This window comes from Geotrypetes seraphini, chromosome 6 (genome assembly GCF_902459505.1).
Source record: "Geotrypetes seraphini chromosome 6, aGeoSer1.1, whole genome shotgun sequence".
NCBI lineage: Eukaryota > Metazoa > Chordata > Amphibia > Gymnophiona > Dermophiidae > Geotrypetes > Geotrypetes seraphini.
Genome location: NC_047089.1, coordinates 233,178,999 through 233,196,494, shown reverse-complemented (window position 1 = coordinate 233,196,494; position 17,496 = coordinate 233,178,999). Strand labels below are relative to the sequence as shown.

The 17,496-nt window shown below is 41.3% G+C and overlaps 1 protein-coding gene across 1 annotated transcript in view; it reads right to left on the bottom strand.

The window, feature by feature from the left end:
- Nucleotides 1-2,583: 2,583 nt before the first annotated feature.
- MORC3 (MORC family CW-type zinc finger 3) overlaps nt 2,584-17,496 on the bottom strand; it is a 140,211-nt gene continuing 125,298 nt past the window's right edge. Inside the window, exons 16-17 of the mRNA XM_033949594.1 lie at nt 6,755-6,906; nt 2,584-3,063 (exon numbers count right to left, since the gene is read on the bottom strand). Of these exons, the coding sequence (XP_033805485.1) occupies nt 2,925-3,063; nt 6,755-6,906 (291 nt within the window). The 3' untranslated portion in view covers nt 2,584-2,924. The remainder of the gene's footprint in view (nt 3,064-6,754; nt 6,907-17,496) is intronic.

Genomic DNA, 17,496 nt, shown 5'->3' with positions numbered 1-17,496 from the left:
GTGCAGTTGCATTTTAAATGACCAATTCTAAACATTCTAGGAAATCTCACGTGCCATTTTCTTTCCCATCTGCTAAGGGCTGTAAATTCAAAAAATTCCAACAGCTTATGCTATCTTTTCAAGCGGCTTTATGGGCGAAGGATTTGAATCACTTTACGTCTTGCTATTCTTACCAACAGTTTCGTCGTACCTTAAAAACACATCTTTTTATTGAATCTTTTGGGAATTAGATATACTGGGCCTCTTTTACAAAGCCACGCTAGCGGCTGCCCTGCGCTAACGGCCCCGAAGCCCATAGAGATTTAAAGGGCTTCGGGGCAGTTGCCATGCGACGACTTTGTAAAAGAGGCAGTTTGTTGTTGAAATTCACTTGTATTCTTTATCTTTTGTGTACCGCATAGAACTTAACGGTATTTGCGGTATAGAAGTGAGTTTTATGTAATGTTATTATTCAGTTTCCTCTTTTTCAGTTTGTAAATACCTGTTAATTGGAAGTATGGGCTATGACTAATTACATAAATCAGGCCATCTTAATGAAACTACAAAAAAACAGAAGGTATAATAACTGAAATAAATCCTAGTTCAGTGGAGTGTATTGTATTTTTTTACACTTTCCAAATATACAGCTGCATTATTTAATTAGGGTTTGTCAATATAGTCTTCATGTTCAATATAGCAATGTTACTTACCGTAACAGTTGTTATCCAGGGACAGCAGGCAGCTATTCTCACTAATGGGTGACGTGATCCAATGGAGCCCCGATGCGGACGCCTCACAAGCAGTCTTGCTTGAAGAAACTCGAAGTTTCGAGTCGCCTGCACCGCGCATGCGCGAGTGCCTTCCCTCCCAGCGCAGGGCGCGTCTCCTCAGTTCAGATAGCTAGCAGAGAAGCCAAACCAGGGGAGGTGGGTGGGACGTGAGAATAGCTGCTTGCTGTCCCTGGATAACAACTGTTACGGTAAGTAACATTGCTTTATCCCAGGACAAGCAAGCAGGTATTCTCACTAATGGGTGACCTCCAAGCTAACCACAATGGGATGGTGGGAGAGTTGGCAACTTAGGAGAATAAATTTTGCAATAATGTTTGGCCAAACTGTTCATCCCGTCTGGAGAAAGCATCCAGACAATAATGAGAAGTGAAGGTATGAACCGAGGACCAAGTGGCAGCTTTACAAGTCTCCTCAATCGGTGTCGATCTGAAGAAAGCTACAGAAGCTGCCATAGCTCTGACCTTATGGGCTGTGACTTTACTGGGAAGGGGTAATCCAGCCTGGGCATAGCAGAAAGAGATACAAGCCGCCATCTGGTTCGAGATGGTACGCTTAGAGATAGGACGTCCCAACTTATTTGGATCAAAGGAGATGAAAAGTTGAGGAGCAGTTCTGTGAGGTTTGGTGCGTTGCAGATAGAAAGCCAAAGCACGTTTACAGTCCAGAGTATGCAGAGCTTATTCTCCAGGATGAGAATGAGGCTTTGGAAAAAACACTGGAAGAACAATAGATTGATTGAGATGAAATTCCGAGACAACTTTAGGAAGGAATTTTGGATGAGTGCGAAGAACCACCTTGTCATGATGGAACACCGTAAAGGGTGGATCAGTAACCAAGGCTTGGAGCTCACTAACTCGACGAGCTACGAAAAAACAAGAAAGCACGACGAAAAGCAACGACTCTGAGTAAAAGAACCCGCGGACTTTAAGAAGGCGCAAGTGAACTAACTTCACGCAGAGAGTCGAAGAAGGACCTCTCGGCTCCGCGGAAAAGTAAGAACTGAGGAGATGCGCCCTGCGCTGGGAGGGAAGGCACTCGTACATGCGCGGTGCGGGCGACTCGAAACTTCGAGTTTCTTCAAGCAAGACTGCTTGTGAGGCGTCCGCATCGGGGCTCCGTTGGATCACGTCACCCATTAGTGAGAATACCTGCCTGCTTGTCCTGGGATAACTTATATTCCCATCTTAACTTACCTCAAAGGGTAGTGTTTTGAAAACTGCATTCTACACCTGATAAAAAATAAACTGCTTTCCTGTAAGAGGGTCCTTGGTAGTCAGCAGGATAAATTACACACAAATGGAAGAGGCCAGCCTGATTGCACTGCCATGTGCTCTGAGCATTCCTTTTCTCTTAGAAACCTCTCTTTCTAAACCACAGGTGTCAAACTCAAGGCCCATGGGTCAAATCTGGCCCGCTTGGCCGTTTTATGCAGCCCGCAGTGCGATGCGCGTTTTCATTGCCACCCCATGTTATCTTCTGGCCAGCTCCCTCCTCCTCACTGCCACAGCGCGGTGGCTCCTATGTGCATCCTGCGCCTGAACAGGAAGCCTTCTCTCTGAGGTCACAACATCAGAGGGAATGCTTCTGGATGAGGTGCGGGACGCGTGAGGAGCCGCTGCCCGTGACTTTTTGCACACTGCAGCAGTGAGGAGGAGGGAGCCGGCTGGAAGATAACACCGGGGGCAGCAATGAAAACGCGCATTGCACTGTGGCTGCAATAAACGGGCAAGCGAGAGCCGGCCAGAAAGTAAGACACCCGCCAGAGGGAGGCACCTAGTTGAGACACAGCATGGAGGGAGGGAGACAACAAAGGTAGGGGGAATTATTTTAATTTCAATTTAGTGATTGAATTGTGTCAATTTTGAGAATTTACATCTGCTGTCTATATTTTGCACTGTTCAAGAAGAAATGCATAGACACTCAGCAATACTAATTACATTATTGTACATTTGGATATTACAATGAGGTAAAATATATGTAAGCGTATAAGGCCTGTCCAATTAACTCCTAAATTTCCCTCAAACCTTTAATCACATTTTAAAAAAAAAGACAAAAAGAAAACAGAGCTTAGCCAAACTTTGAAGATGAATGCTATTAAGTTGGAAGTTCAAACATTTTATAAATAGTTCAGGTCCAAAATATTAAGCACTAATTTCATGCATTTTTATCTATGATTTGTTCTATCATTTTATCAATGACATCAGAATCATAATTCACTTGCTGTAAATCTAGTTCAGGTACCATAGTAGCCAGCAGCAGTCCCGCATTAACTCGAAGAGACCTCAGCTTGAAGCTGTAAAAACAAGAAACAGTAGGCTCATTAGACTTATAAACAATGAACATAACTCTAATATTACAAGGCAGCAGCTCAATGTTTCAAAAGAACACCAGGTATGTATACACTTCTCCCTCCGTATCTGCGGATTCGCTTATTCGCAATTTTTCGACTGTTGACTCCGCCTCCCAAAATTACATCATGATTAAAGTTCCTACCTAGAAACAGCGCATCATCTCCTCCTCCAACCACTCTCGCCTCTCACAGCACAGAACTGAAGAAGACAGCGCAGGAAACACAAGTGCCGAGTGCTTTGAAAAAGGATGCGTCCTTCTTGCAGGCCCCCACCCCGCCCCCTCTCGTTGCAACACGGAGTGGAAGCAGAGCCTGCACGAAGCCCAGCCAGCGAGATCGAGAGAGAGAGAAGAGAGAGCTGCTCACATACTTGGTATCTGGCACACTCCCAGCTCTAATTATTTGCGGTTTTAATTGCAAAAACGCTGGCTGTTACAAAAAACAGTGAATAACATATAAAAAGTTATTTGCAGTTTTTTCATATTTGCGGCCATGGTCTTCCCACATCTCCCGCAAATACGGAGGGAGAAGTGTACAGTTATTTTTCATTTGAACTACATACGTTTACTATTAATCCTTCCTGAAATTCTTTCAGTTGTGCATCTGTTAATTTCCTTTTATTAAATTCTGCCAGACCAGTCCAAATAAATTGGTTATGTCTTCTTATTTGCAGATGGAGACATAACTTGCTTAGCTGTATCATTTGTTATACCAGTGCCTAAAACACTGAAAAAAAATGTCAAGTCCTACCAACAAACTCCAGTCAAATCCTTAAAAAAATACTTAGCTATAAACACACACTGATTTAATCCATAAGTGATACCAAATCATCAATCTTGTTTCAATTTTAAAATAGAAGGTAGAGAATTAATCAGACTCCATACCTATGTCCCATACCTCTACCAGGAATAGGAAGAAACCTCAAGTCCTTCCCTAAGGCCTAGTATTGTCACGGTTCAATCACCACACTGGATAATCAAGTAGTTCAACTTAGCTGTTGGTCCCGGTGGAATGCTTCCTGCAGTCCCGGAAGATCTTTACTCCAGAGTACCAACTCTCCTCCAGACTCCGGGTCACTATAGTGCCAGCCAGACCACAGTTGGGGCTTCCGGAAAACCCTCCTGTTCACTCGACAAAGAAATCCTTGTTTGGCATTTCTGCTGCATCAGGGGGAGCAGAAACTTCTACTCCCTTCGATTTCCAGAGGCGAACCAGTATTGACAAATGCCAAAAATACCCATTCTGGGGCTGCCATTCTGGGGATTTTTGGTGTTTGTCGATACTGGTTCGCCTCTGGGAATCAAATGGGAGTAGAAGTTTTTGCCACCCCTGATGCAGCAGAAATGCTCTTCAAAACCTGGTTACATATGTATGTGCAGCTATGGTGCTCTTATGAACCTTAGGTCCAAAGCATGAGAGCCCTGCAATATGGACTTTCAATGAGCCAACCGCTAGGCCATTTTCCAGTCTATTCTGCAGGAAGAAGGCAAGCACCACTGTTCTTGAGGCTGAGTTCGATCCTCTTCTTAGCGCACCAAGCTTGGAAAGACTTCCAGGCCTTCGCATAAGCGGCTAGGGTCACTTTCTTTCTACATCTTAGAAGGGTGGACACCACTCATCCGAATAGCCTTTACGTGCTAGTCACATGCTCAAGAGCTATGCCATAATTCAAGGATCCTCCAGGGTAATGGGGCCCTGCGTGAGCAGTCTCAGATGACATGGAAGTGCCTGTTGCAGATGGACCAGATTTCCATAACCAATCTGGTGCTACTAGAAATCACCAGTCCTCGGTGCATCATGATCCTGTGCATAAGTCTGCCTGTCATGAGCCCCAGAGGGAAGATGCAAAGAAGCCCTGCCTTTGGCCAAGATTGCACCATGGCATCCACACCTTCGCTTCCTGGCTCATATCTTCGACTGAAGAACTGGCTGCCTTCTTGTTGGCCACCAATGCCATTAGATTAAAAAAAATCTGGTGCCCCCACCAAGTCACAATGCAGGTGAAGGCTTCCTGGAGACAGTGACTACTCCCCAGGATTCAGAATCTTCTGGCTGAGGAAATCCACTTGCACACCAAGAGCACCAAAAGATGGGACTCCGCCCACCAAAACAACATATGGTCTTCCAAGTGAAGAGGAGCACTCTTGGTGCCCTCTGGCGATTAATATAGGCTACTGCCATTGCATTGTCTGAGAAAAATCATACCGCTTTCTCTATAGCACACTTCCAAATGCCTGAAGCACCAGGAGGATGGCCTGACATTCCAACTGGTGATTGACTACCTCCTCTAATAAGGGGACCAGAGTCCCTGAACCGGACACCCTTCACAATGTGCACGCCAGCCGTACAGGCTGGCATCCGTCATTAGTATCACCTATATGGAGATGCGAAGGGGAACTCCTCTGGCTAGAGACTGTGGCTCCAACCACCAGGCTAAACTGCAGCGTGCTTCCACTGTCCAAACTGGCTGCAGCAGCACATCCCTCTGCAGGCAGCATCAGGTGAGAAGCACATTCTGTGCCCTTGCCCAGGGGAACACATCTATGGTCATCACCATTGATTCCAGCACCTGCAAGTAATGCGAAGCCGTCAGAACTGTCTTGCTCCAAAACTCCCGTATTTGACGCAGAAGCTTCTCTCTGCGGGCTTCCGGAAGAAACACCTTATTCTCCCTTGTGTCGAATCAAACTCCCAAATATTCCAAGCTCTGCGTCGGTTCCATGTGGCTTTTCCGAAAATTGGCCACCAAACCCAGCCTCTGGAGTAAATGAATAATTCTTTACATAGCCATTCTGCCTTTGGACTTGGCTCTTAGCCAATCGTCCATACATGGAATGCAAAAAAGTGTTGGATGAACACAGAGGATCTCTAATTAGAATATGAATAGGCAGACTTTCATGGTCTGAATCCCTCAAAGGGGATGGTTTAGATAGGCTGGAGTGAGCTTCAATGGCAATTCCAGTAGCTGGAACCTAAGGACAGTACCGGGTGGACTTCTAAGGTCTATGGCCCAGAAATAACAAAGAAAAAAGGCATTTTAATATAACTATTAAATTGTAATGCATGTAATTACAGGGCAGACTGGATGGACCGTTCAGTTCTTTATCTGCTGTCATTTACTATGTTATGAGCAGAAAAGACAGGCTCCAACCATCTCGCTTGTAGAGAGATAACTGGGGAATTAGAAGACAGCTCAGAGACATGGGAGGCAGAGCAAAAAATGCTAATGAGGCTCTCTACAAGAATTCTTGACTACCCAAATGTTTAAGAATAATGTATCTGACGTACTAGAAGGGGAAGTTATCAACATTGACTACTGATAAGATGAAATATTTTTACCACAAGTTGTGCTATTTCAGCACATGGTCTCAATGTATAAAATGGAAAGCTAAGCTAAAATAGCTCGACTTGTGGTAAAATAACCCATGTTGATAACCCCTCCCCCTCCTTAAATCTTTCAACCTTTCTGCCTTCTAGCCACTAAACCACCTTCATACAATCACATGAAAATGCTTCCTAAACATCAGAAGAGGAAACTGAGGCATCTCTAGTAACAAAGGACAAATATATCAGTTCGATTCATTTTTTGGGTTTTTTATCTGCATGAAACACTGTGAGCTAGGCTAAGGCATACCTTTCATCTTCTGATGTGCACACAACTGTGCTGGTTGTACCATCCCCTTCATTTGTCATTCTTTGAATCATAAACTTTAACTGTGCAACTTCCATTCTAAGTTGGTCACCCTGATCGTTTAGCTGACTTTTTTCCACTTCCAACAAATCAACCTATAACAAAGTATGAACAAGAAATTGTAATGCACTTTAAGGGAGACTCTTGCACTAGGTGAGTGAATATGAGACCAGTATGTTGGAAAGTTCTATGCAATATGCAGTTGTGAAATGGACAGATCAGAGGACTGCTACAGACCGAGAGCTGTCGCCTTAAGGCGTGGATGGTTCAAAGGATCTAACACAGGAAAACAGGGCACAGTTAGGATAACTTTATAAAAACATTAAAAAAAAAAAAACCCACACAAAACTGTGCAGCAGATGAAGTACTGTATACCAATTTTGTATGGAGAACTGTATGGAAAAATTCCTTTACAAAACTGGTGTCCCTTATATGCATCGATACCATACAAGTGTAGTTTTGTCAAGTTAGACATGCTCTGAGAAAAACAACTTGTGCACACATCTTAAAAACTTATACGTTTTCTTCTTCTTTGTGACTCTGTGCAGCGCTGCATGTGTCTGGTAGCGCTATAGACATCATTAATAGTAGTATATGCATAAGTGCTGATCCTATTCCCACTAACTGTCTCTTTACTTGTTCCCAGGAATGCTATGTACCAGTCACATAAATGTACAAACATCTTTAGTACATTTATGTGACTGGTACATAGCATTCCTGGAAACAGGTAAAGAGTACAGTTAGTGGGAATAGGATTAGCACTTATGCATATACTACTATTAATGAGATATATATATAGATATCTATATCTATCTATCTATACATATATATATATATATATATATATATATATATATAGATATATATATATAGATAGATATAGATATCTATATATATATCTCATTATATATATATATCTCATTAAGAATTATTCATTTATAGATATATATATAGGGAGATCTCCTGCATCGGAGGAATCCATCAGAGGGGATTGTGCCTCTCTCCCTGGCTTCCTGCAGCAGCGGTTCTGCTTCTTTGTTCATCGCAGGCATCTTCAGAGACGGACCCTTGACGTCACTGGGTCCGTCTCCAACAATTTTAAAACAGAACGCCGCCGCGGTTGCAGCCGCAGGGCGTGGCCGAAGGGGTGTGCCCTAAGGGGCACGCCAGGCCCCTTGGGAGCCCCTTGGAGCCACGGGGAGCCAGGGAGTTGGAGATTATTGATTTGCCTATTGGAATAATGAACTAATACAGGAGATCTCCAGATCCAGGATATAAGATTTGATTTGTACCAGTGCCTGGTGAGACGCTGAGGGTACGATTGTTATATTACAACAGCGATTAGACTATTTGTCAATCGCGATGCCGAAGAGACGGGGTAAGAGCGCCGCTGCAGCCTCGCGACGTCTTGAACACCCCCCTCTCACTTCAATTGAACATTTTCTTCAGCGTCTTCAGAGGGAGTCAGTAGGTTCGGGGAATCGCCCGCTGGACTCTGCGACGTGGACTGACGCCGGATCGGAAGTTCTTGGGCTGGATACCACGCTGAGCCCCGACCAGAGAAGTCCACCTCCCCCACCGCTGAGTGCGAGTTCCCCATGTGAAAGGAGTGAGCCAGAAGTAGCAGCACTCTCTGATCATGACTCGCAGTGTTCCCTCTAAGCGGGCGGGTGTTGTGAGCAAACTTTTTTCACTGTGAGCTAAAAATATCGGGCGCCAGCAAGTTATGAGCCAAATAAATATGTTGTCAAAGTTGCTGATACATGAGGACGAGGTATTCAAAGGAATTTTAGGCCTACACGCTAAATTAAATAACGTTAAATAATATTTTTAAGAACACAAAACAACGCATTAATTCTTGAAAGTACAAAATTCTTTATTAAGATTGTTCTCTTCTGCCTTTTTCTGATTTCCAAAAATTGTAAACACTGTCTATGTTTACATTATTTCCTGTGGCTAAATAAAGTTTGATTCTAATTAGGCATTCCAAATGTTCTACTCTTAACTTATTACGAGTCTTTGTCTTTATAGCATTCATCAAGCTAAATCCTCTCTCACAATCGGCACTTGAAGCCTGAAAGGTGCCACACACGTCTAATAGAGCATTTAGTCCACTGAACTGTTTATGCTGCTGAGCAAAATTGTACATTTCCTGAAGCGTTTGTATAGCTCCCGCTTTTACTTTTTCAGCAATAATATATTTGAACTCCGAATATTCTGAAATAAGCTGCCTTTTGAAACAATGTTCATCATCTTTGTTCATTAACAGAAAATAACGGTTAGATAATCGTGAAAATTGTTCGTTTCCAAATGTAAATTCCTCTAAGTTGGACGGATTTGAGATACAGTCTTTGTCGAAAACACGCCAGTCCTCTAATTCATTGTCAGGAAATCTTTTGTCCATATGATCACAAGTTTGTGTAATAAATGTAAGAATATGATCTGTTTTAATTACAGAATTACAAGATGAAATGAGAGTTTCAACATTTTCATTGAAATGTGGTTTTTCTCCCAGATATTGAGATCTGAGTTTCCTTAATTTGGCTTTAGTGAACTGGAATGCATCCAAAGGTGCCAAACAACTCTTCTGAAGAAGCTTACACAGTGATCCAAGCTCCTCAAGAACATCGCAGAGAATAAATAGCGCAACTTTAAATTCCAGATTACTCAATTTAGTAAGGCAGTATTTGTGCACGGGATCATTGTCTTCTTCTACCTGTTCTTGACAATATTCTAACAGGATGTCATAATTTCTAACCACTGCACTTACAGCAAAGTGCCGAGACAGCCACCTAACATCATGTATAGCTTTAAATGAAATGACATCTGAGTCTGCAGCATTAGCAATATCCTCCAGTTTGGCTTTTCGTACGCTCGATCTACTGAAAATCGTATACACGGTGCGTATTAGAGTTTCGATCTCTTTCATGAATGGGATCGTTTTCCATGCATCGTCTATGCCTAGATCTTCGCGGTGAGCTACACAGTGTTGCTCTAGAAGATGAGGAACTGATTGACGTAACTTTGCAGCTACACCATTATGCTTCCCAAGCATGACTGATGCTCCATCGGACGTGAACATGACCATACGACTGAAATCTAAATCGTTCTCACTATAAAACTGCTTTATAGCATCAACTATAGCTGTGCTGTCACAAGCAGTTAGATGTTTGATGCCAGCAAAAACTGTCTCATGAATGTTGCTGCCACTTCTTCTAAATTTAATGTATATTATGAGCATTTTCGAAACAGAAATATCAGTACTTTCATCAATTATTAGGGTATGAAAAGGAGACCTCCGGATTTCTGTAAATGTTTCCCGTTTAACAATGGCATTTATGCAGTCAAGGAACTCGAAAGCATAGTTTTTGCTTCTCCAGCTATCAGGTATTTTTACGTATTTAGCCATGTGATTGTGAATTTCCTGGACGGATAGCATGGACGAATTCAACTTTACCGCTAGCAATATATTATCAATTAAAATGTTAACTCCCTCTGGACTTGATTTATATCTCTGTGCGTATTCGATTCTGTTGTTCCGACTATCGGGAGTTTCTTTCAAGAAATTCATTAGAAAACCTCGGCTTTGATTGTGAAGCTTTTGAACCGCTTCTAAATGAGAATTATGATTCAGATGACGCTTTAAATAATCAATTTTCCACTCAGACCAAGTCTTCCCTGTGCTCCATTCTCCGTTAACACCTGCTTTTCGGCATAGGGAGCAAATTAATGCGTTGTCCGTGTCGCTATATTCGAATATTTCTTTCATCGCCACTGTTTTCCGTCACTCGCGTGCGGCAACGTGGTGTCAACCAAAAACTCGGTCAGCCATTCCTTCTTAAATTGGCTGCGCTTTTTCTTTGTGCTGCTACCAAACTCTTCATTCTCTTTACGCTTCGACATTTTCGAATGGATTTAAAAATTATTTGACTGAATCTATGGAAGATCGCAAAAGAAAGTTTATGCACACGCTTCAAACGATCGAAACTTGAAAAGAACTTGCTTCATGCATGTATAGATAAACAATGGCGCTCGTGCGGCCTCAGTTTTGTAGCGCATTACTAATTTACTAGTAGTAGTACCGTGTTTCCCCGATGATAAGGCAGGGCCATCAAATAAGACAGCCCCCCCTTTTTAGACAAAAATATAAAATAAGGCACCCCCGCAAATAAGCCACCCACCGATACCTGCGCTTACCCGAATCGAGTGGTACGGTGGGTGACTTCATGTGGTGCCTAGTGCAGGAAATCACTCGCGTCTGCTCTGACCGCCTCTTCCTGCACGAAGTCGGGCCTTATCCAATCAGGAGCTGCATGTCAAAGCAGCTCCTGATTGAATAAGACCCGGCTTCTTGCAAGAAGAGGCGGTCGGAGCGTACGCGAGTCCGGCTGCCTCTCCTTGTTGGCGAGCTGAGCGGACCGTCGGGATCGACCCCCCGCACCCCCTAGGTACGCCTCTGCAAGTCTTGCCTTGCCCGGATTTGCCGCTCTCTTCCGGTGTTACTCCCCCCCCCCCACCCGACTCTCCTCTCGCCGCCCTGCCATCTGCCGTACGCCTCTTCCGATCGCCCCCCTCCCTGCTCGCACCCCCACCCCGACGTCCGATTCCTCCCCCAGCCTCCCCTTACCTTTGCGACGCGTTACATGGACTGCCAGCTCGCTGGGGCCAGCTGAGCCTGCCTGCAAGCACGTGTGTGCGCTGTGACGAGAAACTTGTGCGCTGCGATGTAATATTTTGTGCGCCAGCGCACGCCAGCGCAGCTTAGCGGGAACACTGATCATGAGGCTGTAACATCAGGGAGCCAGCAAGGTGAAGTCTCTATGGCTTTGTTAAGCCCAGAGATGGTTCCAGCGGATAGAGCAGAAGGAGGAGAAAATCCAGACCAACAGAGCAGCTAAGGTGAGTCTTCCCCAACTTTACATGAGACTTTCTTTAAATATGAAAAACCAGCTGAAGTGACTCTTGATTCAATTTGGGACTTAGTTTCCAAACTGGGAGACTCACTAACTAAACAAATTAAAGAAGGTGAAAAGAATATAAAAATTCAAAAACAGACAATAGAGGAAAATAAACAGGAAATTTCCAATGTCAAAGAAAAATTGGGAGGTATCGAAAATGAAGTGAAAATGATTAAACAAGTTCAATCTACAATAATAAATGATAATCAAAGTATTAGAAAAAAATTGGAAATTATGGAAAATAACTATCGGACTAATAACCTACGACTGTTGAATTTTCCTAAAATCCTATCTGTAAACCCGAGAGAGATGATAAAAAGGTACTTCATGGAGATATTTAATATTCCTGAGGAATCATTGCCGCCTCTCACTCGATTATATTATTTGCCTATGAACGTAAGGGGTCAACATTCGGAGGATAAGAGACAGGAAATACAAGACCTTCAACAAAATTTGACAGCAATTTTGGAAACATCAGATAAAGATTTGGTTAAACCAGCAACTCTTATACTATCTGTGGCTTTGTTGCCGGATAAAGATTGGATTTTGAAAATGTTCTTTAGGAACAAGAGTAAGGAGTTTCTGGGTTTGAAAATTCAAATGTTTCCAGATGTTAGTAGAGAAACTCAGAATCGTAGACGTCAGTTTCTTTTGTTGAAAGCAGGAGTTACACAGCTGGGTGGCATTTTCTTTTTACGTTTCCCATGTAAATGCATAGTAAGATATCGAGATAATAAGTATGTGTTTTTTGAGCCATCTCAACTTACTGCTTTTCTGACACTGAAACGTCTGGAAAAAGAGGGTATAACAACAACTACCACAATAACAACTATGTAACTGTAATAACAACTAATTGGACTTGGTATTAGAATAATTCCTCAAGTCAGACACAGGATACTATTTTTTTTTTTTTTAATATAAAATTTAAAATTGATTTCCTTAAAAGTTCACTCTTATATATATCTTGGATCATATAATTATTGAGGACTGGAGATTGTCCGATTAGAATTTTGTCCATATTATGTTAATGATTTACTTATTATTTTGTGTTCGATCTGACAATCTTTCTGTACAAAATGTTTTGATTTTGTTAAAATTTTTAAAATGATAAATAAAGAATAAAAAAAAAAATATATATATATATATATATATATATATATATATATATATATATATATATATATATATATATATATATATATATATATATATATATATATATAAGGCTACTTTTATAAGCATTGTTTTATGAATATGTGGTTTTTAAAATTAACCCTGGGGGGGGGAGGTGAAGAGAGCTCCACTGTAATGTTTCTCAGAGCCCATAAGAGTCCAGGGCCGATTTCCTCGTTTTTGTTATGGTCTTGTTGGGGCTTCTCCAACTAGATGGGCTTCGGATGACTGACCTTTTACTTGTACTGCATGATGATTGTTTTTTTCTTTTCTGCAGCAGTATATTTGTATTGTCAGCGATTCGTTTTTCTTCCTATTTTCTTGATTGATTCTTTTTTTTTTTTTTTTTAATTATTTTCAACTTAAATTTCAAGTATTACAGTTGTACAGAAAGCAAGAATAGAATAGATATCAAATACAATAGTAATATAATTCCTAAGTTAAGAAATATACTATTTATGCTCAAGTCCACAAATTAAGATCCAAGAATTAAAGAAAATTGGCGAAATTATAAAAAAAAAAAAGGACAATAATAATATTAAGAAACTGAGAGCTATAGCAATGAGATAGGATCACAATATCCAAATTATAGGGCTCAGAGATTGTTAACCTTCAGGCGAGACATAGCCACAAAATTTGTCAGTTGTGATGGTTCAAAAAACACATATTTAAGAGTACGGTGATACACAATACATTTACAAGGGTGTCTCAAATAAAAAGTTGCCCCCAAAGATAAAACCCCAGGTTTCAAAAGAAGAAATTCACGGCGGCGCCTTTGCGTCTCCCGTGCCAAATCTGGGAACATTTGTATTTTATAACCAAGAAAGCTTTTTTGTCTATTTTTAAAGAAAAGTTTTAACAACCATGTTTTATCAATCGGCAAAGCTAAAGTAATAATCATAGTGGCTGGTGATGCCAAATCCTTCTCAGATGTTTCTAAGATCTGTGAAATGTTTAAGGGTTCTTGATCTGAAGATTTTACTTTTAATTGTTGATTTTGTTCTTTATCAGGCAAATAATAAACCCTTGAAAAAGGTGGTAATGAATCTTCGGGTATCTCTAAATTCTCCACTAGATATCTCTTAAGCATATCTCTAGGTGTTACTAACTCAAGTCTTGGAAAATTAATTAACCTTAAATTATTACTACGTAAATTGTTCTCAAGCATTTCAGTCTTCTTCCTTATGTTAGTATTGTCTTTAACTAGGGTCTCTTGAATTTGTTTCAATGATACAATTTCTTTTTCTATTTTTTGAATAGATGAGTTAGAAGTATTCGTTTCTTCTCTTAAGTTCTTCAGTTCCTTATCATGTTCCTTAATTTTCCCTTGAATTTGTTGAAATGTAGGAGTAATATTTTTAACAAGACCAGCCATTAAGTCCCAAATAGAATCTAAAGTCACTTCTGCAGGTTTAATCAGTTCAATTGGAATTTGTGTAAATATATAGTGCTCACCGTCCTGAAGTCCTTCGAGGGGTGTCTTCAGCCCTTCCCCCTCATTTTGAGATGGTATTCCTCCAGATATCTCCATGGGGGCCCTGGAAAGGTGGGCCCCAACCTCCAAACTCTCCAACGATTCTTTCCTTGCCTCTGGAGAGGAGAAACCAGTGTATCCGGGGTTTCCCCGCCCCTGGGAGAGCTGGTCATCTGGGGCTGCGGGGGCGGTGCCCTAACGTCGGGGCTCAGGGTGGTGTCGGGCCCAGGAGTATTCACAACGGGTTCGCCTCCCTGTGTTCTCTGCGGGCCGCCTTCCGACGTCGCTGTGACCTCCTGCATGCGCCGCAATAAATCATGTATATTCCCGAGACCCGGGGCTCCAGGACGCCGCGAGGCAGAAGCGGCACTCCGGCCCCGTCTCTTCGGCATTGCGGTAAGTAAGTGAATACCGCTAGAAAATTTTTCAAACGCGATCCTGGGACACGCAGCTCAGTGCGTCCTGCTCTCAGATCGCCATCTTGGATCCTCTGTGATCTGATTGATTCTTATCATTAAACATACCATTGGTTTACACTACTACAGGGAGGAGGAAGGGGGGGAAAGGGACTGGTCTAGTGAGTTTTGGATGTTATCCATAGGAAGATCATAGAAACTCAAATTCTTGGGTTTTCTGTACAAGTTTCATCGATCTTGCAATTTCTTTATAATTAGAGATTAATCATCAACATCAGGTCCTTGGTGGGGGGGGGGAGAATTATGGTAGGAAATGGTATTGTGAAATTATTGAACAATTTATTTGCTTATTGTTGATTCTATTGCTATTCCATTTGTTTGTTCAATAAAAAATTGCTTTAAACTAAATTTAAAACTGCAAAGAAAAGATCGGATTACTACGAACACGTGTGATCAAGTTAAATAATTCCAATGTAAGCTAGTTCTTTGGGAAAAGTAGTTGAAAAATGAAGATTTAACACACTTTCCGACATGTAATATAAAGAAATCAAGTTTAGGTGAAATTGCATTGCATCAAAAATGCACAGAAAAAATTTTAAGCCTTAGAACTGAGTTTGAAACAAGATTTGTTGATTTTAAAACTTTGGAACAGCTGTTTTCAGGCCGGCCGCGAGTGCCTTGCGTCTGGACCAAATTGTGCACCTCTCCCCCTGAGAAGTGCTCAGTTGCTCCATACGCGACCTAGCTAGAAGAAAAGTGCCAGTTAGTCAAAAAATACAGTAATTTACAGCATAGTTAAAGGGAAAGCAACCCTTCAGACCGGCACTACCTCAGGATTTTTTTTTTTTTTTACAGAACAGACTCCACAGGCTCTCAAAGCAATATACCTTATTTGAATTAGGGGGCAAGGCTTACTGCTGAGGCTCCTCTATAAAAAAGGTTGGGAGGTGGAGAAAATGGGGGGGGGGGGACCCAGCACGAGACCCACCAGGTTTGACACCCCCGAAGTCGGACGGACCCCTAAACAGGGCCCACTCAAGCTCAATCCGGCCAAAAACAGGGACTAGAAACCCTAAACAAATTCCAACAGCCCTACCAAGGGAGATGGGTACAGCTCACTCACACCTGCTGGAGACTGAAAGAAGACTGATAAGAATAGGTATCTCTTATGTACTATTCCACAGTTTTGTTTCAGTCTCCACCTGCTGGTCATGATGAGATCTACACCCACTTGTAAGATTAACCTCTACCGGTCTGGAGAGTGCTAAAGAAGTTCTCTTTGTTTTCTTCAATTTTCTCAATAAATGTAGAATCAGTATCTGATTATATGCAAATGGAAATAATTGAGATCCAATGCAATTCAGATTTGAAGCCAAAATACAGTGAAGTTGGATTGCTTGAATTTTACAAATATTTGCCAGCCAGGTTTGAAAACAGTGGTGTACCTAGCATTTGTATATATATAACCAACTCAGATATATTGAAAACCAATGTATATAAACATAAACTCTTTCAATTGGAGACTGGTATAATCGAAGAGATGTTACAGTTGTGAAATTCTGCAGAATAAATGAGAAGCCAGTAAAGCTCAAGGTTGGCTCCAAAAGAAGGAAAAAGCCTCATAACGGGCCCTCCCACCGCCACAAAGGTGGATGTAAAGGTGGTTGAGCGGTAACCTCACAGGCAAAACCTTCATTTAAAAGTGAGCATTATAACATTTAAGCTAAAACTGTGCTTCACATATGCAAAATTTTTGATAGAGGAAAAAATCCCACTTATCTGATCAGCCCCAAGATATTATTCTGCAGAATTTCACAACTGTAACATCTCTTCGATTATACCAGTCTCCAATTGAAAGAGTTTTTGTTTATGTACCTAGCATATGTGACACCCGGGGCACATCATTTTTTGACACCCCCCATCTATATGAAAAATATGATTTTTAGTAACAATCTACATATTGCATAAGAGTTTACCTAGGAAAAGTCAGCATCTTAAACACTGCAGTGAGCACTAGAACACATACATTGTAAAACTAAACAAGCCAGATCCCGCACAGTCAATTGATCCTGCAGTCAATGCCAACTGAAAACTATGTCCTTTTCATAAACACAGAACAGAGATACACCCTCGCCCAATATGAAATAATCACAAACTAAAAATAGAAATATGTAGACAAAAGTTACACTGAACTGCCAAGAAACCAGACTCTGCATACAATGCAACACCACACCACCACAAAAACAGTGACACATGTCCCCAAATATTGTGCAAAATATAAAGATAGTAGATGTAAATTTGAAAAAACTGATACATAACAATCACCACTTTACAAATTAAGAAATAAAAATAAAACAAATAATGAGAAATAAGAAAATACCATTTTATTGGACTAATCCATTTTTCAATTAGCTTTCAGAGGCCAAATCTATCTTCAGAACAGTACAGTATACTGCTGTTATGGTATCCTGTCCTGACCTGAGGAAATGGGTTTAGTCCAAAAATTTCCTTATTTCCATTTCCTATTTATAAAATTTTATTAATACAGTTACAATACTACTTGATTCTAAGTAAAGCAACAAAAAAATCTTTCTACCTTTTGTCGTTTCTGCTTTAATCATCTTCTCTTTTCTATACAGCATTTGTCCTCTCTCCCTTCCATGC